The 27146-nt window shown below is 45.0% G+C and overlaps 1 protein-coding gene across 15 annotated transcripts; it reads right to left on the reverse strand.

Moving 5' to 3' along the window:
• Window positions 1-14320: 14320 nt before the first annotated feature.
• Window positions 14321-24461, reverse strand: LOC106596969 (uncharacterized). Of its 15 annotated transcripts, XR_006760048.1 has the most exons (11): window positions 24234-24461; window positions 23716-23795; window positions 23387-23587; window positions 20002-20207; window positions 19490-19605; window positions 19079-19217; window positions 18953-18997; window positions 18703-18742; window positions 18539-18596; window positions 14670-14764; window positions 14321-14562 (listed from the first exon to the last, which is right to left on the reverse strand). XR_006760048.1 is itself a non-coding variant. In XM_045699237.1 (10 exons), exons 3-9 carry the CDS (start codon window positions 23520-23522, stop codon window positions 18580-18582), a joined length of 699 nt encoding a protein of 232 aa, XP_045555193.1. In that variant the 5' UTR covers window positions 23523-23587; window positions 23751-23795; window positions 24234-24461; the 3' UTR covers window positions 14321-14562; window positions 18539-18579. The 15 variants fall into 15 exon arrangements, 7 of the variants coding, with proteins under 7 accessions (XP_045555193.1, XP_045555189.1, XP_045555188.1 ...); XR_006760052.1 differs by lacking the exon at window positions 18953-18997; XM_045699237.1 differs by lacking the exon at window positions 14670-14764 and having other exon boundaries at window positions 23751-23795.
• Window positions 24462-27146: the final 2685 nt, after the last annotated feature.

Below are 27146 nucleotides of genomic sequence, written 5' to 3' on the forward strand. Positions count from 1 at the left end.
TCCCAGGCTCAGGTTGCTCTAGAGTCTCCTCGTTAGACTGTTCCCGTGGGCTCACATCAGAGACCTCACTCCCATTTCCTACCGTTTTCCTCCCTCTGTAGGGTGCCAATCGGTCCCGGTGGACCACCACCTTCCTGCTCCGTGGGGGGACCTCCACCCGGTACGTCACCTCCCCCACTCTCTCTATCACCAGACACGGCCCCACCCATGCACTGTCCAGCTTTGGGCACCGCCCCTTCTTGCGGGTTGTGAAGCCACACACATTCTCCCGCTCCAAAGTGCCTCCCCCTAGCGTGCGAGTCGTAGTGGCGCTTTTGGCGCACCCCTGCGTTCTCGAGTTGCTCTCTTGCGAAGGTGTGAGCCACTTCTAACCGGTTCTGCAGACGACACACATAGTTCGGGCCAGGCAAAACCCCGTCGTCATTATCAGGAGGGTGGCCAAACGTCAGTTCGGCTGGGGTGCGCAACTCACGACCTAACATTAGTAGCGCTGGGGAGCACGCAGTCGATTCTTGAACAGCCGACCTACATGCCATAAGAATAAACGGTAAGTGGGTGTCCCAATCTCTCTGGTGTTTTGAGGTAACGATGGCCAGCTGCTGTGCTAATGTTCTGTTAAATCTTTCCACCAGCCCATCACTCTGGGGGTGAAGCGGAGTAGTGCGCGTCTTCTCCGCGCCTAACCGTCTACACAACTCTGAGAACACCCGTGACTCGAAGTTTCTCCCCTGGTCGCTGTGAATAGACTGTGGCACCCCAAACCGACTGATTATTCCCCCCACCAACGCATAAGCTACTGTCTCTGCCTCCTGGTCTGGGAGAGCGTAAGCCTCCGGCCACTTGGTGAAGTAGTCCATAGCGGTTAGAATCCACCTGTTACCGCTGTCTGTGGTTGGAAACGGCCCCACTATGTCTACCCCCAGTCTCTCCATGGGCTCCCCTACTGGGAATTGTTGTAGGAGGGCGTGTGACTGACCTGGAGGTCCTTTTTTAGCAGCACACTCGTCGCACTGCCTACAAAAGTCCTCAACATCCCTCCTGTGCCTGGCCCAATAGAAGCCTTCACGCACGCGCTTTAACGTTTTGGAGACCCCAAAATGCCCTGCGCCAACTCCCCCATGAAGCTGCTGTAACACGCTCCCCTGCAGCCTTTTGGGCACCACTACCTGCCACGTAATTTCTCCAGTCGCTGGCTTTTTCCACCCCCTCTGGAGCACTCCCTCAGCCACTCTAAGGACTGTGAATTTAGCCCACAGTCCCTTGGTGACGGGTGATAGAGGGGCTACTTCCCCCCACGGCGGTCGTCTTCTCTCTTCCACCCACCGCAGCACAGGACGCAGCTCTGCCTTCTCCTCCTGGCGACGCCTCCACTCCCCAACGTCCACAGCCTCAAGCTCCCGGCACTCTGTCACACTCAGCTGACTCACCGTGGCGGTGACTCCCTCCTCCCTGCACAGTTATCTCTCTCGCTCCACCCGTTTGGCGCAGTACCCACAGCCATCCTCAGCACACGGGCGGCGGGACAAGGCGTCTGCATTGCTGTGGCGAAGGCCGGCTCTGTGCTCCACCTGGAAGTCGTAGGGTTGCAGCTCCTCCAGCCAGCGGGCAATCTGACCCTCTGGCTCCTTGAAGGAGAGAAGCCACTGCAGGGCGGAGTGATCCGTCCGGACCACAAACGGCAGGCCCCCAGGTAGTACTTGAAATGGCGTACTGCTGCCACGACAGCCAAAAGCTCTCTCCTTGTCACGCAGTAGCGTTTTTCAGCCTTATCAAAAGTTCTGCTGTAATAAGCTACTACGTGTTCCCCATCAGGACCACGCTGAGCCAGCACAGCCCCCAAACCCTCATTGCTTGCATCGGTGTCCAGGATGAACGGACGGTTCGGGTCTGGTGAGGCCAGGACAGGGGCCTCCATCAGGGCACGTTTGAGGGCCTCAAACGCCCGCTGGTGCTCTTCGGTCCACTGAAAAACAGTGTCCTCCTTGAGACGGTGGTTCAAAGGAGCCGCTACCCCCGCAAACCCCTTCACAAACCTACGATAGTAGGATGCCAGCCCCAGGAATCTCTTAGCTCTTTTTTTCCCCCTGGAACTGGCCACCCCCTCACAGCCTCTACTTTGTCTGGCATCGTGCTGATGCCCTCACCACCCAGCTGATGCCCCAGGAACGCCACCTCCCTTTGCATGAAATGGCACTTTCCCGGATGTAATTTTAGCCCCGCCCCCGAGATCCTCTCCAACACTCGCCTAATTGCCCCCAGTGCCCCCTCAAACGATGTGCCGTGCACCAATATGTCGTCTAGGTACACAACACACTCGTCTCTCGGAACCCCCGCCAGCACTCTGTCCATGAGCCTCTCAAAGGTGGCAGGAGCATTACAGAGCCCGAAGCACAGCACCTTGAACTGCCAATGGCCCCTATCTGTGGAGAAGGCAGTTTTTTCACGTGCCCCTGGCGAGAGGAGCACCTGCCAGTAGCCACTGCGCAGATCAAGGGAGGAGAACCACGAGGACCCTCTCACGTGGTCTAGCGACTCATCAATCCTCGGTAGGGGATAAGAGTCTTTAGTGGTGACAGAATTTAGGCCCCTGTAGTCAACACAAAACCTAAGTTTACCCCCTTTCTTAGGCACCATGACGACCGGCGCGGACCATGGGCTATCTGATGGCTCGATGAAATCAGCCCGCAACATGTCAACAATAGCTGTGTCTGCTGCTTCCCTCCTGGCAAGGGGAATACGACGGGCCGAATTTTAATGGGTCGGGCGTCCCCAGTGTCTATTTCGTGCTGAACTAGGTGCGTTTGTCCTACCTCATCTTCACCCCAAGCGAAGCTATCTTTAAAGTCCAACAGCAGCTGCTTTAACTGTCTCTGTTGTCTCTCATCCAGACCCTGACAGTTCTTCAGCCACACAGCCTCGACGGCGTCGATAGCTTCCTCCTTCCCCCCGTCGGGCTGATGGGGTGAAGGAGCCAGTGTGTTTTGGGCTACAGAGCTGCCTGTGCTTGCACCATGATGGGGAGTGAAGGCCGTCGCCGCCGGAGACAGCTGCTGGAATGGCACAACGACCAAGGGAGCAGCCGGGATGACCGGTGGAGTTTCTGCAAGCTTGGAGGAAGACGGAGGGACAGCCCTGCCCCCTGCTGGCCCTCCCGAAGGCGACATTCCCACTGTGGGCCCCCCCGACAGCCTCAAAGTGCCCGACGCTAAGTCCAACTGAGCCCCACAGTTTTTCAAAAAGTCCATTCCCAGTATACAGGGGTCCTGCACCGCTGCTACCCACGCCAGACACCCCACAGTTCACCCCCCCACAGTCACAGATAGCTGACACTTCCCTAACATGGGGGCTAGCTCCCCCGTGACAGTCCGTAGCTGGACAAGGGTCGGCTCCACCCGCACCCCAACAGGTAGTATGTCTGGTCTCACCAGGGTTACTGTAGAGCCCGTGTCGACCAGGGCCAAACATTCCACCCCCTCTACCTTGACGATGACATTGCAGAAGTCCCCAACGATGGTACGTCCCACCACAACTACCGGACTAGGAAACACGGCGGCAGCTACACCCTGGGGGAGCAGGTCCCCACCCTCTTGTCTGCGCTGCTGGGTACCTCTTTTGCTTACAGTGGGTTCGGGGGCGGGGGGGTGGGTCCGCGCTGCCCCCTGCGCGAGAACCCGCCGTCGTTTCCCTGGTGACGGGGGAATCTGCCACACTCCCGCTGAATGTGGCCAGGCTGGCCACAACCCCAGCAGACAATAGGAGTTGAGCTGACACTGCGACGCTGCCTGGAGCCCCTCTCCATGACAAGCGAAGCAGTCTTGACTAGCCCGCCCAACTCGTCGACCCACTCTGGTTTCGTGACCCCTGGCACCCCAGCCACCACTGCTCTCACCTCTGGTTGACTGGCGACTTCCACTCTCACTCCCTCACCCCAGATCAGCTCCCTCTTCCTGGCTATCTCCACTGCAGCCCGCAGAGATGGTGGGTCCGCCATCTGAACATGCTTACCCAGTTCGGTGGAAGAGAGCGCTCTAATAAAACTGTCCCGTGCCAGCTCGTCTTGCACCCCAATCGGCATAGTTGCATAAGCCCGCCTGGTCAGGCTCAGAATACCACTTGCCAACGCCTTTAATGATTCCCCCTGAAGTCTCTTTTTGTTACTCAGTTCAATCCGCAGCATGTTGGGCTGTGCGTCGCTGCCGAAACGGCCCCCCAATGCCTCCACTAGCGCACCGTAGTCGCCCCTCTCGTCCGGGGCTAGCGTTAACAGGCATTCCGACGCCTCCTCTGCCAGGCTCAGGGCAAGCTGTAACGCTTTCGTCTCGTCAGACCACCTCCCGGCTCTAGCCAACAACTCGAATTGAGTGAAAAAAACTTCCCATTTACCTTGTCCATTGAACTTTGGTAGTTTAGCCGCTACCGTGGCTAATGGCAATAGGCCGCTGCCATCTCTGTTTACATAAGCAGGCCCCGCCATTTCCGCACCCAGTGACGTCGATATCCCCGTCGCCGTGACGTCTGCTCTCGAGCGGTGTGAAGGAAAACCCGCCAGTTCTGCCATCTTGCTGACTGACAATTTAACTCCCGCCATGTGGCCCTCCAGCTCTTCTACGGCAGTCGCCGCCCGACCCTCCCGACCGGGTACCCCCGAGCCCACAACGGACACTTTGTCCGACTCTTCCTTAATTTTCCGCCTCGCCCCAAGCATCATGACCGTAGATGCGAGTCACGCTAAAGCCAACCCGGCCTATACTGAACAGCTAACTTGCCTAGTCTCGATCCCGTAGTTCGAAAGCACTTCTGACGCCAATGTAATGACCCGGCTGGGTCATAAAGGGAAAAGAGACGGACTCTAGGTGTGCAGGTCAGAACACAGGTTTATTCCTAAACTGGGCTATTGTTCAGGCCACAGCCCACACCGCTAAATGCCGAACGTACACAATTATACCATGTCGAGTTAAGGGTCACTCCCATAGGAACAGATCAAGGCCCCGAACAGAAAAAAAAGAAAGATGAGACAGTAATCCCTATTTATGCATTTCCAAATCCCGCGGGATTACCCATCATACCCCCCCAACCTTTCCCTCTGTCCTGACATATTTAACCCCTGCTAGTAGCCATGAGAACCATAACACACCCACAAACACAGAACACAATACGGGGTCGTTACATAATTTTCTAAACTCTATTTCTTGAACTGCATTGTTGGTTAAGGGGTCGTAAGTAAGCGTTTCCTTGTATTCGGCGCATGTGATAAATACAATTTGATTTGATTTGATAGTGACACTGGTTTTCTGCACTCCTAGCACTCGCGGTAGAATGTCGTCAGGCTGAACTGTAGAATTAATGCGGCGTTTAAAACAACTGGGAGCTCGGAACTCGCAAATCTCAGACTTCAGTTCTTTCAAGACAACTGGTACTCCGAAAAAGAGCTCCGACTGGGAAAACTCGGTTTGAACGGTCATTTAACTCTTCCAATTCGGGAAATCGGTTTTCTTTCTAGAGCTCCGACTTTCCGATTTGAAGATCACTGACATCATGATTTGACCTCGTAATTTTTCGAGTTCCCAGTTGTTTTGAACGCGGCATATTTTCAACCACAGATCATGATTGATGTTATTGTCCTGTAATTTAGGTTTAAACCCCGGTGTGTCAATATAAGTAACATTTGAAAAAAAAAATCATAATCAAAATCAATTCAGTTTAAACTAGAGATATGTTATTTTTTTGTTGCATTTTTTGTGTGAACAATATATACAGTATAGCCTATATATTTCCTGAGCTTTCTTATATCTCCTAGATATAGGACAGACACTTCAGAACCTTATTCCTTATACGTTTTTGGTCTGTCTTTTTTGCCATTTATGAATGTTTTATGCAATGTGTTTCTATGGGCTATATTACTTGGTCAAATTCAATATTTTAGAATTTTTTATTTTTAGGGGGGATAACTAAAGGGGTCCTAAAATTCAAAATCAAATAGCTAAATGATCCATGGTATGACCCAATTAAAACCATTTCATATGTCAACCCCCCACAACAGCTTAGACTTCAAATAACTAAATTGTTAGTACATGCATCCCACTTCTGACACCAGTGTAGTGAACACTGGCGGAACCCGGGTTGCCTGAATCAAGGAAAACTTGATAGCCACAAAAATAATAGGGATAGCTATGTATTTTGGAGGAATTTGTAACAGACATTGAAAGGCTTCACTATTTTTTCAGTAGCTCAATGACTGAGCTGAGCTCAAAAGTGAGGGAAAGGGCTTTGATCATATTCAGAGGGCAACATTGCATTCTGGGATGTGTCCTCTGGTCGGCCTGTTGAAGTCAAGATGGCTGTAAACGCCAAACAGAGACTAGAGCATGAAATGGTCATTCCATGGATTTAAGGCCTATCTTAAAACAATTCCATGTCAGCTTAGACAAAAAGAATAACCGTGAATTCATAGAGGCAGGAAGTGGTCACCCCATGACATGTACACACTCCCACCTCTTCTATTCCCCAGTCAAGACTCCTCCTCATACAGCATCTGGGTCCTACCAAGTCTGACACTTCTAGGAGTTTCTAAAACCTGGGTAAACATGACATTTTCACATGAGTAAAACTACACCAGTCAATTTTGTTATGGAAAGGTTTAAAAGTCTAATTTCATCATAAAACCAGATATTTCTTAGTAGTTTAACAGGATGTAGAAGAAACTGGATTAATACTTGTGGGGTAGAGGAACACAAGAAGCTTTTAGAGATGAAGAAACTGCTGACTGACTACTAGACCTAGGACATTTCAATGTGGGACACTGACAAGGTGTTTCAAATTAACGTGTTTGGTTCAAGCCAAGATTCAGTATTCCTCATTGCTTTGCTCAATTTGATCGATCAAAAGCAGAAGTTTCTAGATTGAACAAAATGTAACTTTGGCAAGTAGAGCAATCACTGACCTGTACTTGGCGGATGACATTTGCCAATCTCTTGCTGCACGCGTCCTCACTCTTGACCAACTCGTTGGCGACCCCTTCAGCAATGATTTGGAATATCTTGGGCAGATTTGCATTGTCTGGTACGAGGAAAAAAGCTGAAAGCTGAAATGTCTTGAGTCAATACGTATTCAACCCTTTTGTTATGGCAAGCCTAAATAAGTTCAGGAGTAAAAATGTGCTTAATTAACAAGTCACATAATAACTTGCATGGACTCTGTGTGCAATAATAGCGTTTAACATGATTTTGAATGACTACCTCATCTCTGTACCCCACACATACAATTATCTGTATGGTCCCTCAGTTGAGCAGTGAATTTCAAACACATATTCAACCACAAAGACCAGGGAGGTTTTCCAATGCCTCACAAAGGGCACCTATTAGAAAATAACAAAAAAAGAGACATTCATTATCCCTTTGAGCATGATGAAGTTTGAATTACGCTTTGGATGGCTTATCAATACACCCAGTCAATACAAAGATACAGGCGTCCTTCCTAACTCAGTTGCTGGAGACGAAGGAAACCAAGAGGCCAATGTTGACTAAAACAGTTAGAGTTTAATGGCGGTGATAGGAGAAAACTGAGGATGGATCAACAACATTGTAGTTACGCCACAATACTAACCTAAATGACAGAGTAAAAAGAAGGAAGTCTGTACAGAATAAAAAATATTCCAAGACATGCATCCTGTTTGCAATAAGGCACTGAAGGAAAACTTCAGAAATTGTGGCAAAGAAATTTACTTTATATCCTGACTACAACGTGGAATGTTTGGGGCAAATCCAGCACAAAACATCACAGAGTATCACTCTTCATATTTTCAGGCATGGTGGTGGTTGCATCATGTTATGGGCAGTGCTTGACTTGGGCAGGAGCTCACCGGAGCTGAGTACCGGAACGTCAAATGTTCTACTGCTTGAGCTCCTGTTCCTTTTCTAGAATATAAGCTCAAAAGTATTGTGGAGCTCCTGCACCTAAATATAAACAGCACCGGCACCAAGAGTACTGGAACATATTTTAGTCCAAGTCAATCACTGGATATGGGAATGTATGCTGGTCATCGGCAAGGACCAGGGAGTCTTTTAAGATAAAGAGAAACAATAGAACTAAGCACAGGCAAAATCCTAGAGGAAAACCTGATTCAGTTTGCTTTCCAACAGACACTGGGAGACAAATTCACCTTTTAGCAGTACAATAACCTAAAACACATGGCCAGATATACAGTGGAGTTGCTTACCAAGTTGACATTGAATGTTCCTGAGTGGCCTAGTTACAGTTAACTTAAATCAGCTTGATAATCTATGGTGTTCAAACTTAGTTTTATTACCACCAAAAAGCATCAGACACACCACTGTGATCTCTATAGCGCTGTTGGCTGGTCTTCGTTGACTCTACGTAGGCTTTAACATTGGAATACTATGATCTATAAGGCCACTTTGTGAAAACACTTTATCGCTTTTCATCTTTAATGAGGACAGGAAATAAATACCAGTTATGGTCTCTGTCCTACTTCCTTTCAACGGTTCCTAAAATCAGAACGGATCATGGCAAAAAGTATATTAGCTTCTCAGCTCCGTGTTCCTGGAATTCTCTCCAGATCAGCTTTAAACTCCTGGATCTTGTTTCCTTGGAGGAGAATAACAGTTTGGTTGACTCACATGTTACTGAGGAATGTGAATGTCATTAGAACTTGATCCGGTAGTACATAAACTCAGCAAAAAAAGAAACGTCCCTTTTTCAGGACCTTGTCTTTCAAAGATAATTCGTAAAAATCCAAATAACTTCACAGAGCTTCATTGTGAAACACTATTTCCCATGCTTGTTCAATGAACCATAAACAATTAATGAACATGCACCTGTGGAACAGTCGTTAAGACACTAACAGACTAAAGACGGTAGGCAATTAAGGTCACAGTTATGAAAACTTAGGACAATAAAGAGGCCTTTCTACTGACTCCAAAAACACAAAAAGAAAGATGCCCAGGGTCCCTGCTTATCTGTGTGAACGTGCCTTAGGCATGCTGCAAGGAGGCATGAGGACTGCTGATTTGGCCAGGGCAATAAATTGCAATGTATGTAATGTGAGACGCATAAGACAGCGCTACAGGGAGACAGGACGGACAGCTGATTGTCTTCGCAGTGGCAGACCACGTGTAATAACACCTGCACAGGATCGGTACATCCGAACATCACACCTGCGGGACAGGTACAGGATGGCAACAACAACTGCCCGAGTTACACCAGGAACGCACAATCCCTCCATCAGTGCTCAGACTGTCCGCAATAGTCTGAGGCTGGACCGAGGGCTTGTAGACCTGTTGTAAGGCAGGTCCTCACCAGACATCACAGGCAACAACGTCGCCTGTGGGCATAAACCCACTGTCACTGTACCAGACAGGACTGGCAAAAAGTGCTCTTCACTGACGAGTCGCAGTTTTGTCTCACCAGGGGTGATGGTCGGATTCACGTTTATCGTCGAAGGAATGAGCTTTACACCGAGGCCTGTACTACGGAGCGGGATCGATTTGAAGGTGGAGGGTCCGTTATGGTCTGGGGCGGTGTGTCACAGCATCATCGGACTGAGCTTGTTGTCATTGCAGGCAATCTCAACGCTGTGCATTACAGGGAAGACATCCTCCTCTCTCATGTGGTACCCTTCCTGCAGGCTCATCCTGACATGACCCTCCAGCATGACAATGCCACCAGCCCTACTGGTGGCAGATACTGACTGTTACTTTTGACCCCCCCCCCTTTGTTCAGGGACACATTATTCAATTTCTGTGGAACTTGTTCAGTTTATGTCTCAGTTGTTGAATCTTGTTGTGTTCATACAAATATTTACACATAAGTTTGCTGAAAATAAACGCAGTTGACAGTGAGAGGACGTTTCTTTGTTTGCTGAGTTTATATTTGACTTGGCCTTCTTCAATGACTTTATATATGATTTGGCTTTACTCAATGACTGTATATCTATGACTTGGCTTTGCTCAATGAATGTATATATGACTTGGCTTTGCACAATGACTACCTACCAAAGGTTGCACTGTGTCCATTACAATGGAGAAAAACACGTCTCTTTTTGAAGATGCCCAATCTTCAGAGATAACAATAGAATGTGAAGTCAAAGATAGTGGTTTCAGTCTGCGGCAATGCGTTTCCCTAAATGCTAATGATAAATCCAGCTCCAGAATAGCCTAATCTTTAGAATATGGTGTAGTAAAAAAAAACAGCAACAACAGGCAACATTAGCTAGCTATGGTTAGCGTGCTAGCTAGCTACACTGACAGCTGTCAGTTACCTATTTGTTGATGTTTGTCCACTCCACGTGGAAATCACCAGTCACCACGTTCCTTCCCACCCACAATTCGTGAATATGTAGGCCTGCAAGTAGTCTGCGTCATTCTTCGGAGGGGGAACCTTAACAAGCATTCCGCTATTAGGCAGGAATTACATCGAAATGAGGACAGCATTGCCCTCTAGTGGGTCTTTTAATATAAGGTAAAGTACAGGTATGCCAACTGCCAAAATAAAGGAAACACCAACATAAAGTGTCTTTATAGGGTGTTGGGACACCACAATCTGACAGAACAGCTTCAAGAACAGCTTCAATGCACCTTGGCATAGATTGTACAGTACAAACAAAGAAAAATGCATGAAATGAAATGTATGCATTCACTACTGTAAGTCGCTCTGGATAAGAGCGTCTACTAAATGACTAAAATGTAAAATGTACAAGTGTCTGGAATCTTTTGGAGGAATATGACGCCATTCTTTGGGGAGGAATTCCATCCTTTGGTGTTTTGATGGAAAACCCTGCTCAGGCACCACTCCAGAATCTCCCATAAGTGTCCAAATGGGTTGAGCCTGGTGACTGAGACAGACACAAATACCCTTTAATTCCACTATAATCCTTTGAGACCTCTTTCAAAGCAGAATATATATATATGTATATAATGAGATGTTCTTGTCTCCGCCCTAACAATGGGAGTCGATGTCCCAAAGGTGAGAAGGCAGGAGGTCTGCTTAATAAACAGAATGTAGTATTCCCACATGGCTAGATTTTGATGGGATTGGACCATTTCTCTTTGCTTCTTCCTCTCTGTTCACTGAGATCTCTTCTTCTATCCATGGTAGCCAAAATAATGGGGAACTGGGCATTTCTCTGCATGACGCTAAGCGTGATGTGATGTTAATTGCTTAATTAACTAAGAAACCACACCTGTGTGGAAGCACCTGCTTTCAATATATACTGCTCCAAAAAATAAAGGGAACACTAAAATAACACATCCTAGATCTGAATGAATGAAATAATCTTATTAAATACTTCTTTCTTTACATAGTTGAATGTGCTGACAACAGAATCACACAAAAATAATCAATGGAAATCCAATTTATCAACCCATGGAGGTCTGGATTTGGAGTCACACTCAAAATTAAAGTGTAAAACCACACTACAGGCTGATCCAACTTTGATGTAATGTCCTTAAAACAAGTCAAAATGAGGCTCAGTAGTGTGTGTGGCCTCCACGTGCCTGTATGACCTCCCTACAATGCCTGGGCATGCTCCTGATGAGGTGGCGGATGGTCTCCTGAGGGATCTCCTCCCAGACCTGGACTAAAGCATCCGCCAACTCCTGGACAGTCTGTGGTGCAACGTGGCTTTGGTGGATGGAGCGAAACATGATGTCCCAGATGTGCTCAATTGGATTCAGGTCTGGGGAACGGGCAGGCCAGTCCATAGCATCAATGCCTTCCTCTTGCAGGAACTGCTGACACACTCCAACCACATGAGGTCTAGCATTGTCTTGCATTAGGAGGAACCCAGGGCCAATCGCACCAGCGTATGGTCTCACAAGGGGTCTGAGGATCTCATCTCGGTACCTAATGGCAGTCAGGCTACCTCTGGCAAGCACATGGAGGGCTGTGCGGCCCCCCAAAGAAATGCCCCCCCACACCATGACTGACCCACCGCCAAACCGGTCATGCTGGAGGATGTTGCAGGCAGCAGAACATTCTCCACGGCGTCTCCAGACTCTGTCACGTCTGTCACGTGCTCAGAAGAGCACAGGGCGCCAGTGGCGAATTTGCCAATCTTGGTGTTCTCTGGCAAATGCCAAACGTCCTGCACGGTGTTGGGCTGTAAGCACAACCCCCACCTGTGGACGTCGGGCCCTCATACCACCCTCATGGAGTCTGTTTCTGACCGTTTGAGCAGACACATGTACATTTGTGGCCTGCTGGAGGTCATTTTGCAGGGCTCTGGCAGTGCTCCTCCTGCTCCTCCTTGCACAAAGGCGGAGGTAGCGGTCCTGCTGCTGGGTTGTTGCCCTCCTACGGCCTCCTCCACATCTCCTGATGTACTGGCCTGTCTCCTGGTAGCGCCTCCATGCTCTGGACACTACGCTGACAGACACATCAAACCTTCTTGCCACAGCTCGCATTGATGTGCCATCCTGGATGAACTGCACTACCTGAGCCACTTGTGTGGGTTGTAGACTCTGTCTCATGCTACCACTAGAGTGAAAGCACCGCCAGCATTCAAAAGTGACCAAAACATCAGCCAGGAAGCATAGGAACTGAGAAGTGGTCTGTGGTCCCCACCTGCAGAACCACTCCTTTATTGGGGGTGTCTTGCTAATTGCCTATAATTTCCACCTGTTGTCTATTCCATTTGCACAACAGCATGTGAAATTTATTGTCAATCAGTGTTGCTTCCTAAGTGGACAGTTTGATTTCACAGAAGTGTGATTGACTTGGAGTTACATTGTGTTGTTTAGGGTAGGATTCTAAGTAAAAAACATAGATTTTCAAAACCTGCAGTGAGTTTCTAGCCCAAGGTAGGGTATTTTCTTGCTCCCTACGTCACCGCGAATCAGTGTTTGAAAATCAGCGTTTTTTAAATATTTTTTCATACAAAAGCGCCGTTTTAACATACACTACATGACCAAAAGTATGTGGACAACAAGTACTTCCACACCAATCTCGACAAGCCATTTCTGTATGAACCTCGCTTTGTGCACGGGGGCATTGTCATGCTGAAACAGGAAAGGGCCTTCCCCAAACTGTTGCCACGAAGTTGGAAGTACAGAATCATCTAGAATGTCATTGTATGCTGTAGTGTTAAGATTTCCCTTCACTGAAACAAGGGGGCATAGCGCGACCCATGAAAAACAGCCCCAGACCATTATGCCTCCTCCAACAAACTTTACAGTTGGCACTATGCATTGGGGCAGATAGCTTTCTCCTGGCATCCACCATACCCAGATTCATCCGTCGGACTGCCAGATGGTGAAGCGTGATTCATCACTCCAGAGAACGACTTTCCACTGCTCCAGAGTCCAATGGCAGCGAGCTTTACACCACTCCAGCCGACGCTTGGTATTGCGCATTGTGATTTTAGGCTTCTGTGCCGCCGCTCGGTCATTGAAACCCATTTCATGAAGCACCCGACAAACAGTTATATTGCTGATGTTGCTTCCAGAGGCAGTTGAAATTCGGTAGTGAGTGTTGCAACCGAGGACAGAGGGATTTTTACGCGCTACGCGCTTTAGCACTCGGCAGTCCCATTCTGTGAGCTTGTGTGGCCTACCTCTTCGCAGCTGAGCCGTTGTTGCTCCCGGACGTTTCCACTTCACAATAACCGCACTTACAGTTGACCAAGGCAGCTCTAGCAGGGCAGAAATTTGACAAATTGACTTGTTGGAAAGGTGGCATCCTATGATGGTGCCATGTTGAAAGTCACTGAGCTCTTCAGTAAGGCCATTCTACTGCCAATGTTTTTCCCATGGAGATTGCATGGCTGTGTGCTTGATTTTATACACCTGTCAGCAATGGGTGTGGCTGAAATAGCCGAATCCACTAATTTGAAGGGGTGTCCACATACTTTTGTATATATAGTGAATGTTGACAATGGTATTGTGCATGTATTGTGCTGAAGATAATGACAATGAGGTTGAAAAGTGGTGGAGTTGCCCTTTAAGGATTTTATAGAGTAAGGAACTTCATTTAAGGCATATTTCATGCTCTCGTCTCCGTTTGGTGTTTACAGCCATCTTGACTTCAACAACCCAACCCGGGGACACATCCCGGAATGCAATGTTTTGTTCAAATGCCTTTTCCCTCACTTTTCAGCTTAGCTCAGTCATTGAACTATTGCAAAAAGTCAAGCCTTTGTATGCCTGTTACAAACTCCTCCAAAAGAGAAAGCTATCCGTATTGAGTTTGTGGCTAGCAAGTTTTTCTTGCGTCAAGCAATCCGGGTTACCCCCCACTATTTTCTACACTGGTGTCAGAAGTAGGATGCATGTGTAAACTAGCAGTGATGTTGAAACGCATCCCCTTCCACAGATACGGTTTGTTCTTTATTTTTTTCCATTCATTTTTATTAACATTTTTTATATCGGCCCCAATTTCTATACATTACAACCGCAAGTGCTCTTAGCATCAAAAGTAAAGACATTTTCTTAAGTAGGCCATGAAATTAAAGATGTAATCCATGAAAACAATCAACATGTCTCATTGCTGGTACAAAAGTGGAACTGCTTTCATCACTTCTGGAACGAGGTCTTGAAGAGGGACATGGATCTTGAAAAGATTAGGAAACATGAAACACAAAATGTTAATGGTCCAGATTTGACCTGTGATGGTTACTCTAATTACATTGACCACATGAATGACAACCTACAACCTACTTTGAACCTACTGAAACCTAATTATTGTCCCAGAAGCTCCGCTTCACATATGACAGCCTTGTACAGAGGTAGTTGTAGACTGAATACACTGCCCACTGGAAAGAGAATAATGACTTGTGTGAGATCCACAGCAGTACTGACTCTTGTTTAACAGCTCCATTATGACTGACACCATCCATACGTTTCACTTCTATTGATCTTTCTTTATAAGTGTCTCCCTGAAGAGGCACATGATTGATGATGTATAGTTTTATCATTTGGCAAATATTTGACATACCATTATTGTCACGCCCTGACCATAGAGAGCCCTTTGTTCTCTATGGTGCAGTAGGTCAGGGCATGACTAGGGGGTGTTCTAGGTTATATATTTCTATGTTGGTGCTCTTGGTATGGTTCCCAATTAGAGGCAGCTGATGTTTGTTGTCTCTAATTGGGGATCATACTTAAGGGTTCCCTTTTCCCACCTGCTTTGTGGGATATTGTTTTTGAGTGAGTGCACGTTGCACCTCAGTACTGCACGGTCGTTGTTTGTTTCTTGGTTTATTTTAAGTTTTTCTAAAAATGAAGATGTGGAACTCCAATCACGCTGTGCATTGGTCCGTCTCTCCACACGAGCGTGACAATTATATACTGTAGCAACTCAATAATAGAAAGGTGTTCCTCATGTTTGGTATACTTAGTGTTTACAGATGTAGAATCTTAATTTGAGCCAGTTTACTACATCAGGAAAATAATCCTGCAGCAACAGGAAATGTGAATTGTTATGTGGATTATTGTTAATGGAAATTTTTGTAGGGGTTGATATTTTTTGTTAAGGCACATTTTATTTATTTATTTCACCTTTATTTAACCAGGTAGGCAAGTTGAGAACAAGTTCTCATTTACAATTGCGACCTGACCAAGATAAAGCGAAGCAGTTTGACACATACAACAACACAGAGATACACATGGAGTAAAACAAACATACAGTCAATAATACAGTAGAAAAATAAGTCTATATACAAAGTGAGCAAATGAGGTGAGATAAGGGAGGTAAAGGCAAAAAAGGCCATGGTGGCGAAAGTAAATACAATATAGCAAGTAAAACACTGGAATGGTAGATTTGCAGTGGAAGATAGTGCAAAGTAGAAATAGAAATAATGGGGTGCAAAGGAGCAAAATAAATAAATAAATACAGTAGGGGAAGAGGTAGTTGTTTGGGCTAAATTATAGATGGGCTATTTACAGGTGCAGTAATCTGTGAGCTGCTCTGACAGCTGATGCTTAAAGCTAGTGAGGGAGATAAGTGTTTCCAGTTTTAGATATTTTTGTAGTTCATTCCAGTCATTGGCAGCAGAGAACTGGAAGGAGAGGCGGCTGAAGAGGAATTGGCTTTGGGGATGACCAGAGAGATATACCTGCTGGAGCGCGTGCTACAGGTGGGTGCTGCTATGGTGACCAGCGAGCTGAGATAAGGGGGAACTTTACCTAGCAGGGTCTTGTAGATGACCTGGAACCAGTGGGTTTAGCAACGAGTATGAAGCGAGGGCCAGCCAACGAGAGCGTACAGGTCGCAGTGGTGGGTAGTATATGGGGCTTTGGTGACAAAACAGATGGCACTGTGATAGACTGCATCCAATTTATTGAGTAGGGTATTGGAGGCTATTTTGTATATGACATCGCCGAAGTCGAGGATCGGTAGGATGGTCAGTTTTATGAGGGTATGTTTGGCAGTATGAGTGAAAGATGCTTTATTGCGAAATTGTCACGTCCTGACCATAGAAAGCTGTTATTTTCTATGGTAGAGTAGGTCAGGGCGTGACAGGGGTTTTTCTAGTTTAGTTTTTCTATGTTGTCATGTTCTAGTTTTGTATTTCTATGTTTGGCTTTGTATGGGATGATCTCCAATTAGAGGCAGCTGGTCATCGTTGTCTCTAATTGGAAATCATACTTAAGTAGGTGTTTTTTCCACCTGGGTTTGTGGGAGATTGATTTTGAGTAGGTGTATTTTGTAACGCTGCGTCACGGTTTGTTGTTTTGTTCGTTCAGTTTATTTTGTATGTATCGCATAGTTTCACAGTTCAATAAAATATGTGGAACGACAATCACGCTGCACTTTGGTCCGCTTCATCCTACGACAACCGTGACAGAAATAGGAAGCCAATTCCAGATTTAACTTTGGATTGGAGATGTTTGATGTGAGTCTGGAAGGAGAGTTTACAGTCTAACCAGACACCTAGGTATTTGGAGTTGTCCACATATTCTAAGTCAGAACTGTCCAGAGTAGTGATGCTGGACGGGCGGGCAGGTGCAGGCAGCGATCGGTTGAAGAGCATGCATTTAGTTTTACTTGTATTTAAGAGCAGTTGGAGGCCACGGAAGGAGAGTTGTATGGCATTGAAGCTCGTCTGGAGGGTGGTTAACACAGTGTCCAAAGAAGGGCCAGAAGTATAATGAATGGTGTAGTCTGCGTAGAGGTGGATCAGAGACTCACCAGCAGCAAGAGCGAAATCATTGATGTATACAGAGAAAAGAGTCGGCCCAAGAATTGAACCCTGTGGCACCCCCATAGACTACCAGAGGCCCGGACAACAGGCCCTCCGATTTGACACACTGAACTCTATCAGAGAAGTAGTTGGTGAACCAGGCGAGGCAATCATTTGAGAAACCAAGGCTATTGAGTCTGCCGATGAGGATGTGGTGATTGACAGAGTCGAAAGCCTTGGCCAGGTCAATGAATACGGCTGCACAGTATTGTTTCTTATCGATGGTGGTTAAGATATCGTTTAGGACCTTGAGCGTGGCTGAGGTGCACCCATGACCAGCTCTGAAACCAGATTGCATAGCGGAGAAGGTGCGGTGGGATTCGAAATGATCGGTAATCTATTTGTTGACTTGGCTTTCAAAGACTTTTGAGAGGCAGGGTAGGGTAGATATAGGTCTGTAGCATTTTGGGTCAAGAGTGTCCCCCCCTTTGAAGAGGGGGATGACCGCAGCTGCTTTCCAATCTTTGGGAATCTCAGACGACACGAGAGGTTGAACAGGCTAGTAATAGTGGTTGCAACAATTTCGGCAGATAATTTTACAAAGAAAGGGTCCAGATTGTCTAGCCCGGCTGATTTGTAGGGGTCCAGATTTTGCAGCTCTTTCAGAACATCAGCTGACTGGATTTGGGAGAAGGAGAAATGGGGAAGGCTTGGGCGAGTTGCTGTGGGGGGGTGCAGTGCTGTTGACCGGGGTAGGGTTAGCCAGGTGGAAAGCATGGCCAGCCGTAGAAAAATGCTTATTGAAATTCTCAATTATAGTGGATTTATCGGTGGTGACAGAGTTTCCTATCCTCAGTGCAGTGGGCAGCTGGGAGGAGGTGCTCTTATTCTACATGGACTTTACAGTGTCCCAGAACTTTTTGGAGTTTGTGTTGCAGGAAGCAAATTTCTGCTTGAAAAAGCTAGCCTTGGCTTTTCTAACTGCCTGTGTATATTGGTTTCTAACATCCCTGAAAAGTTGCATATCACGAGGGCTGTTCGATGCTAATGCAGAACGCTACAGGATGTTTTTGTGTTGGTTAAGGGCAGTCGGGTCTGGAGAGAACCAAGGGCTATATCTGTTCCTGGTTCTACATTTCTTGAATGGGGCATGCTTATTTAAGATGGTGAGGAAGGCATTTAAAAAAATAACCAGGCATCCTCTACTGAAGGGATGAGGTCAATATCCTTCCAGGGTACCAGGGCCAGGTCGATTAGAAAGGCCTGAAATTTCATAGTGGAAATTACAAACTTTAGAAGCCTTTTTAAAATGCAAATACACTACCAGTTTGCATTTCAGCAACAAAAGAGTGATCAAATTAAGATCCTACATCTTTAGTTTATGATGTATAATATTTGACAAACCATTATATAGCTCACAATCTCAGACTGCCAGAACAAGGTCTTTAAGAAGGACGTGGATCTTGAAAAGATTAGGAAACATAAAACACAAGACGTTAGTGCTGATTTGACCTGTGATGATTACTGTATCAAATTGAACAGATGAATGACCACACAATAGAACCTACTGTGATTGAAAAAGTAGTCGTAGACTGAAGTCGCTGCCGCCTGGAAAGAGAATGATTGGTGTGAGATCCACAGTTGTACTGACTGTTGTTTAACAGCCCCATTAATTAATATATTTCAATTGACTGATTTCCTTATATGAACTATAACTCAGTAAAATCTTTGAAATTGTTGCATGTTGCGTTTATTTTTGTTCATTATAGTAGTTAATGATGTATAGTTACTTTTATAATTTGCAATGATTTGACATACCATGACAATGTTTATAATCCTAGATAGAAAGCCATGACTTCTGGTCTGTAAAATAAAGGAGAGGAAAAATGAGTACATCAAATACAGAAAAACTGTATTCAACATGATGATTAATTGACATCATACCATAAGATCTATGCCAAGCTTCTTCCTAATCGCGCTGGCTGCTGCATCATTGTGAGGACACTCCACTAGTCCTCTCTGGTTCTCATGGGACAGACAGTCCACTGTGAGTATTACATCACTTCTGGTCACTAGTCTGCTGCTGTCAGGTTGAAAGCAATGTGTTGTTATAAGTGTACTTACTGCTTCTGTTCTATTCTACATTCATAGAATTACTCATCTAAAAAACATTCCATTAAATTCTGCACTACCAGTTTCCACTTAACCATGTGCACTGTTTAATTCCTGTTGTAAACATAGAATATTCAATGATCAGAAATACTTTCATGACACCCACCCAACTGTAAATGATAGTTATGGTGTTCATATTGAACATGAACTGTCAATGAAAGGAAATGAGGAAAGTAGACTTACCCTGCAGTTATGGGATTATTTTCTGCCAACTGTATTGCAGTTGTGGTTTGATGTGATCTGTTCCGGGGGGCGGCAGGTGGCCTGGAGGTTAGGAGCGTTGGGCCCCCTGCACCTCTCTGTTTCAGAGGGGTTGGGTTAAATGTGCAAGACACATTTCAGTTGAATGCATTCAGTTGTACAACTGACCCCTTTCCATTTACCAATGGCTAAACTAAGACAAAGTGAAACTAAACAGCATGAGATAATCAAGGGTTTCCACTAGTTACGACAGCCACAAAGTCAAAATTAACTATATCGTAAAATGTAAACTAAAATGAGCTTTTTGGTCTTAATTTAAAAGTTAGGGATAAGGTTAGCAGTGTGGTTAAGATTAAGGGAAAAGGTTAACCTTTTGTGCTATTTAAAGTTAGTCATTGACAGTTATTGAACATGGTTGTAACCATACAGCACAGGCTGTTGCAGGGAGAATGGGGAGAGTGGTCCTCCCTGAACCTTGAATTAGGGTTAGCTACCTTAGGTTGTTTAATCAGCCTCCTCAGAATCGCGCTGACTGCTGCATCATTGCGAGGACAGTCCAGTAGTCCTCCCTGGCTCTCATGGAACAGACAGTCCACTGTGAGTATTACATCACTTCTGGTCACTAGTCTGCAGCTGTCAGGTACAGTGGAGTCTGGGTTGAAGATGTGATGCAGCACTACCAGAATTACATCTTTACCAACTGTCAAGAGAATGAGGGAATATGTCAAAATAAACCAATAATCCTCTCAAATAAAATATTTAGTAATGTAATTTATGCTGTTGGCACATTGAGTAAATCTGGTGTGGAAAGAGAATACAGTGGGGGAAAAAAGTATTTGATCCCCTGCTGATTATGTACATTTGCCCACTGATAAAGAAAGGATCAGTCTATAATTTTAATGGTAGGTTTATTTGAACAGTGAGAGACAGAATAACAACAAAAATATCCAGAAAAACGCATGTCAAAAATGTTATGTATTGATTTGCATTTTAATGAGGGAAATAAGTATTTGACCCCCCCTCTCAATCAGAAAGATTTCTGGCTCCCATGTGTCTTTTATACAGGTAACGAGCTGAGAATAGGAGCACACTCTTAAAGGGATGTCACGTCCTGACCAGCAGAGGGTGTAGTTGTGTAGTATTTTGGTCAGGAAGTGGCAGAAGATGTCTGTATATGTTTGTTCTGGGTGTTATGTTTCTATGTTGGTCTGTGTGGCTCCCGATCAGGGACAGCTGGTTATCGTTGTTCCTGATTGGGAGTCATATATTTAGGAGTATGTTTGTCACTTGGGTTTGTGGATGGTTGTGTTAACACTGCTATGATTTTGTAAGTAGCCTGTCAGCCTGTCTGGAGTCGTTCGTGGTTTTGTTTTCTGTGTATACTTTGCTCTAAAATATTAAAAAGATGAGTATTCCTGCTGCGGTTTGGTAAATTCAACACGGCAACATTTATGACAAGGGAATGCTCCTAACCGCAGCTTGTTACCTGTAAAAAAGACACCTGTCCACAGAAGCAATCAATCAATCAGATTCCAAACTCTCCACCATGGCCAAGACCAAAGAGCTCTCTAAGGATGTCAGGGACAAGATTGTAGACCTACACAAGGCTGGAATGGGCTACAAGACCATCGCCAAGCAGCTTGGTGAGAAGGTGACAACATTTGGTGCGATTATTCGCAAATGGAAGAAACACAAAAGAACTGTCAATATCCCTCAGCCTGGGGCTCCATGCAAGATCTCACCTCGAGGGGTTGCAATGATCATGAGAACGGTGAGGAATCAGCCCAGAACTACACGGGAGGATCTTGTCAAAATCTCAAGGCAGCTGGGACCATAGTCACCAAGAAAACAATTGGTAACACACTACGCCGTGAAGAACTGAAATCCTGCAGCGCCCGCAAGGTCCCCCTGCTCAAGAATACATATACACTGCTCAAAAAAATAAAGGGAACACTAAAATAACACATCCTAGATCTGAATGAATGAAATAATCTTATTAAATTCTTTTTCTTTACATAGTTGAATGTGCTGACAACAAAATCACACAAAAATAATCAATGGAAATCCAATTTATCAACCCATGGAGGTCTGGATTTGTAGTCACACTCAAAATTAAAGTGGAAAACCACACTACAGGCTGATCCAACTTTGATGTAATGTCCTTAAAACAAGTCAAAATGAGGCTCAGTAGTGTGTGTGGCCTCCACGTGCCTGTATGACCTCCCTACAACGCCTGGGCATGCTCCTGATGAGGTGGCAGATGGTCTCCTGAGGGATCTCCTCCCAGACCTGGACTAAAGCATCCGCCAACTCCTGGACAGTCTGTGGTGCAACGTGGCGTTGGTGGATGGAGCGAGACATGATGTCCCAGATGTGCTCAATTGGATTCAGGTCTGGGGAACGGGGCCAACCCAGGGCCAACCGCACCAGCATATGGTCTCACAAGGGGTCTGAGGATCTCATCTCGGTACCTAATGGCAGTCAGGCTACCTCTGCTGAGCACATGGAGGGCTGTGCGGCCCCCCAAAGAAATGCCACCCCACACCATGACTGACCCACCGCCAAACCGGTCATTCTGGAGGATGTTGCAGGCAGCAAAACGTTCTCCACGGCGTCTCCCGACTCTGTCACGTCTGTCACGTGCTCAGTGTGAACCTGCTTTCATCTGTGAAGAGCACAGGGTGCCAGTGGCGAATTTGCCAATCTTGGTGTTCTCTGACAAATGACAAACGTCCTGCACGGTGTTGGGCTGTAAGCACATCAGCCAGGAAGCATAGGAACTGAGAACTGGCCTGTGGTCACCATCTGCAGAACCACTCCTTTATTGGGGGTGTCTTGCTAATTGCCTATAATTTCCACCTGTTGTCTATTCCATTTGCACAACAGCATGTAAAATGTATTATCAATCTGTTGCTTCCTAAGTGGACAGTTTATTTCACAGAAGTGTGATTGACTTGCAGTTACATTGTGTTGTTTAAGTGTTCCCTTTATTTTTTTTTGCAGTGTACATGCCCGCCTGAAGTTTGTTAATGAACATCTGAATGATTCAGAGGACAACTGGTGAAAGTGTTGTGGTCAGATGAGACCAAAATGGAGCTCTTTGGCATCAACTCAACTCGCCAAGAACACCATCTCCACCGTCAAACATGGAGGTGGAAACATTATGCTTTGGGGGTGTTTTTCTGCTAAGGGGACAGGACAACTTCCCTGCACCATTTGACGGGGCCATGTACCGTCAAATCTTGGGTGAGAACCTCCTTCCCTCAGCCAGGGCATTGAAAATGGGTCGTGGATGGTTATTCCAGCATGACAATGACCCAAAACACACGGCCAAGGCAACAAAGGAGTGGCTCAAGAAGAAGCACATTAAGGTCCTGGAGTGGCCTAGCCAGTCTCCAGACCTTAATCCCATAGAAAATCTGTGGAGGGAGCGGAAGGTTTGAGTTGTCAAACGTCAGCCTCGAAACCTTAATGACTTGGAGAAGATCTGCAAAGAGGAGTGGGACAAAATCCCTCCTGAGATGTGTGCAAACCTGGTGACCTGCTACAAGAAACATCTGACCTCTGTGATTGCCAACAAGGGTTTTGCCACCAAGTACTAAGTCATGTTTTGCAGAGGGGTCAAATACTTATTTCCCTCATTAAAATGCTAATCATTTTATAACATTTTTGACATGTGTTTTTCTGGATTGTTTTGTTGTTATTCTGTCTCTCACTGTTCAAATAAACCTACCATTAAAATTATAGACTGATCATTTCTTTGTAAGTGGGCAAACGTACAAAATCAGCAGGGGATCAAATACTTTTTCCCCCCACTGTATCTGGTATGGAAGGAAATAACATTGCTTGGGAAGTCATATTTGGGATGAGTTACTGTACTTGGAATCTGTTGCAGTGCTGCTTCAATATCAGTCCCGGCGCGGGAGACGATGGGACAGAAAGCCAGGATGACATCACTCTCCACTGGCGACTCGACTTCCGTAAAACATCTTGTGGTCTTGTTGAGTTGACTCATAAACTGAATATGAGAATCCAAAGTATTGCCAGTCTCAACTGTGTAGTATTTAATCTCGGGTGCCACTGATTTTAAACAGACAAGAAAGAGGAAGGTCAAAAAGGTCATTGATTAAAGTATACATTATTTTGGCACGATGGATATTTGCTCCATAGTTCAGACAGATTTGAGTATTGTAGGTTTAACAATTTACTTTATAGTGCACACTTTATGAAAATCTGAAATTACACGAAAGAGCCCTGTTGAAAATGACCTCTGCGCTCCAATATGGATCTATAGAAAGTGAATGAACAGACAAAGGGGTTTATTAGTCTAGATAGATAAATTCAGGACAGGAAAATTACAACCAGTGTGCAAACCATGAACATAAAATATCTTTCTCTACAGTACAAACTGTGTACAGCAGTGTGAGGCAATTCCACATTCTAAACAGTAACTATTTTGCTCTAATCTTTCACAATATCCAGCTCTAGAGTACTTAACCACCTCAGTCCTTCCACTGAACCACATGATTTCTTGGAATTAGAAAGTGAAAGCAATGTGTTATTGTAAATGTACTTACTGCCTCTGTTCTATTCTACATTCATAGAATTACTGTAATCTAAAAAACATTCCATTAAATTCTGCACTACCAGTTTCCACTTAACCATGTGTACTGTTTTATTCCTGTTGTAGACATAGAATATTAAATGATCACAAAAGTAGACTTACCCTGCAGCTATGGGATTATTTTCTGTTAACTGTATTGCAGTTGTGTTTTGAAGTGATCTGTTCTAATAGCAAAGAGAAAGTAAGACTAAACAGCATGAGATAATAAGGGGAGGGGGCAATTTTTTCAGAAAGTCACAAATGCTGAGTTTACACAGGCAGCTGCATTCTGATTTTTCTTCCACTAATTGGTCTTTTGACCAATCACATCAGATATTTTCACAACAGAACTTTTTCAGAGCTGATCTGAAAAAAACATCAGAATTGGGCTGCCTGTATGAACGCAACCATCTAGGCAATCTATAGTTCAAACAACAAAGTGGGCACCACTGATTTGGTAAACAGCTGAGGGATGGGCTGAAGAAATGTAACCACACATTTATAGACAGAGCTATGGATGCTCCACCATCCATGATATCAAAATGATCATTTTAGCCATGGTTTGAGGCTATACAGTGTTTGTTTACAATTACACATTTAAAAACAATGCAATAAAACAAGTTTATATTTTGGGTTCTGATGGGGTTGACAGTTGAAGTAATCTCATAGTGCAATTATAATTTATAGTCCTTAAGAATCAATGGCTGTATATATCATTAATTCAAAAGTCCAAAAATGTATGTACCAATAGCAGATTGCCACTTTAATAAGGTGCATAACAGTAGTTAGACCAAGCACGATTTCAATTTGTTTGCTTGCCTCAATTGCTTAAAAATCTGTCTGCACATTGACTCGGTACCCCTTGTATATAGCCTCGTTATTATTATTTTATTGTGTTGCTTTTTATTGTATTTTTTACTTTCTTTTATTTTGTTAATATTTTCTAAACTCTATTTCTTGAACTGCATTGTTGGTTAAGGGGTCGTAAGTAAGCGTTTCCTTGTATTCGGCGCATGTGACAAATACAATTTGATTTGATTTGATAGTGACACTGGTTTTCTGCACTCCTAGCACTCGCGGTAGAATGTCGTCAGGCTGAACTGTAGAATTAATGCGGCGTTAAAACAACTGGGAGCTCGGAACTCGCAAATCTCAGACTTCAGTTCTTTCAAGACAACTGGTACTCCGAAAAAGAGCTCCGACTGGGAAAACTCGGTTTGAACGGTCATTTAACTCTTCCAATTCGGGAAATCGGTTTTCTTTCTAGAGCTCCGACTTTCCGATTTGAAGATCACTGACATCATGATTTGACCTCGTAATTTTTCGAGTTCCCAGTTGTTTTGAACGCGGCATATTTTCAACCACAGATCATGATTGATGTTATTGTCCTGTAATTTAGGTTTAAACACCGGTGTGTCAATATAAGTAACATTTGAAAAAAAAAATCATAATCAAAATCAATTCCGTTTAAACTAGAGATATGTTATTTTTTTGTTGCATTTTTTGCGTCTCAATCCACCACATGCGCCGATGTCTCGCTTCTGCGGTGAAAGTTGGCAGAGCTAGAACGGTGTTTGTCAGACAATTAGAAATCACGAAAATGGCTGTAGCATCCGAACATTTTGAGCTACAAACTAATGTGACCCCACTGTGGAAAGGGGAGATTCTCACGAACATTTTCTCTATGAACTCCACAAGTGTCAGGGGACTCATCTGAAGTCTAAAAAATGAATGAAAGTATGGAGGTAGTTTTGTGCCTACCCAAAAAAGGATGTGAACAATATATACAGCATTGCCTATATATTTCCTGAGCTTTCTTATATCTCCTAGATATAGGACAGACACTTCAGAACCTTATTCCTTATACGTTTTTGGTCTGTCTTTTTTTGCCATTTATGAATGTTTTATGCAATGTGTTTCTATGGGCTATATTACTTGGTCAAATTCAATATTTTAGAATTTTTAGGGGGGATAACAAAAATTCTAAATCAAATAGCTAAATGATCCATGGTATGACCCAATTAAAACCATTTCATATGTCAACCCCCCACAACAGCTTAGACTTCAAATAACTAAATTGTTAGTACATGCATCCCACTTCTGACACCAGTGTAGTGAACACTGGCGGAACCCGGGTTGCCTGAATCAAGGAAAACTTGATAGCCACAAAAATAATAGGGATAGCTATGTATTTTGGAGGAATTTGTAACAGACATTGAAAGGCTTCACTATTTTTTCAGTAGCTCAATGACTGAGCTGAGCTCAAAAGTGAGGGAAAGGGCTTTGATCATATTCAGAGGGCAACATTGCATTCTGGGATGTGTCCTCTGGTCGGCCTGTTGAAGTAAAGATGGCTGTAAACGCCAAACAGAGACTAGAGCATGAAATGGTCATTCCATGGATTTAAGGCCTATCTTAAAACAATTCCATGTCAGCTTAGACAAAAAGAATAACCGTGAATTCATAGAGGCAGGAAGTGGTCACCCCATGACATGTACACACTCCCACCTCTTCTATTCCCCAGTCAAGACTCCTCCTCATACAGCATCTGGGTCCTACCAAGTCTGACACTTCTAGGAGTTTCTAAAACCTGGGTAAACATGACATTTTCACATGAGCAAAACTACACCAGTCAATTTTGTTATGGAAAGGTTTAAAAGTCTAATTTCATCATAAAACCAGATATTTCTTAGTAGTTTAACAGGATGTAGAAGAAACTGGATTAATACTTGTGTTAATTTGTTTTCCCTTTGTGCAGGTGAGGCCAACAATGCTCCAACCGTCAGGATTCAGGAAAAGAGGGTATAGACCGCTCCAGTGGGCGTAAACACATTAGTGACTTAAAGGGGAGGGGTCAAACCAACCTGGTCCCTACAGTTAGTTGAGTGCAGGGGAGACTGACTGAGGGGATAGGGAGGGGTGTGGCAGGAGGCTGCAGTGAAGTCCACACACACACTACAGATCAGAGCTGGAAAAGGAGGTAGGGAGGGAGGTGGTGAATTAGGAAGGAGGAGATCCAGGAGCTAGATGTTTCAA

Source organism: Salmo salar, chromosome ssa17 (assembly GCF_905237065.1).
Source record: "Salmo salar chromosome ssa17, Ssal_v3.1, whole genome shotgun sequence".
Taxonomy (NCBI): Eukaryota; Metazoa; Chordata; class Actinopteri; order Salmoniformes; family Salmonidae; genus Salmo; species Salmo salar.

Excerpts from the sequence above, each read along its gene's own strand:
- LOC106596969 (XM_045699232.1), bottom strand. Across the intron at positions 20,208-23,386 it reads AGCACTGCAACAGATTCCAA|TTGGTAAAGATGTAATTCTG; the intron begins GTACAGTAACTC and ends TTCTCTTGACAG. Across the intron at positions 18,743-18,952 it reads GGATTATAAACATTGTCATG|GCGGCAGCGACTTCAGTCTA; the intron begins GTATGTCAAATC and ends TTCTCTTTCCAG.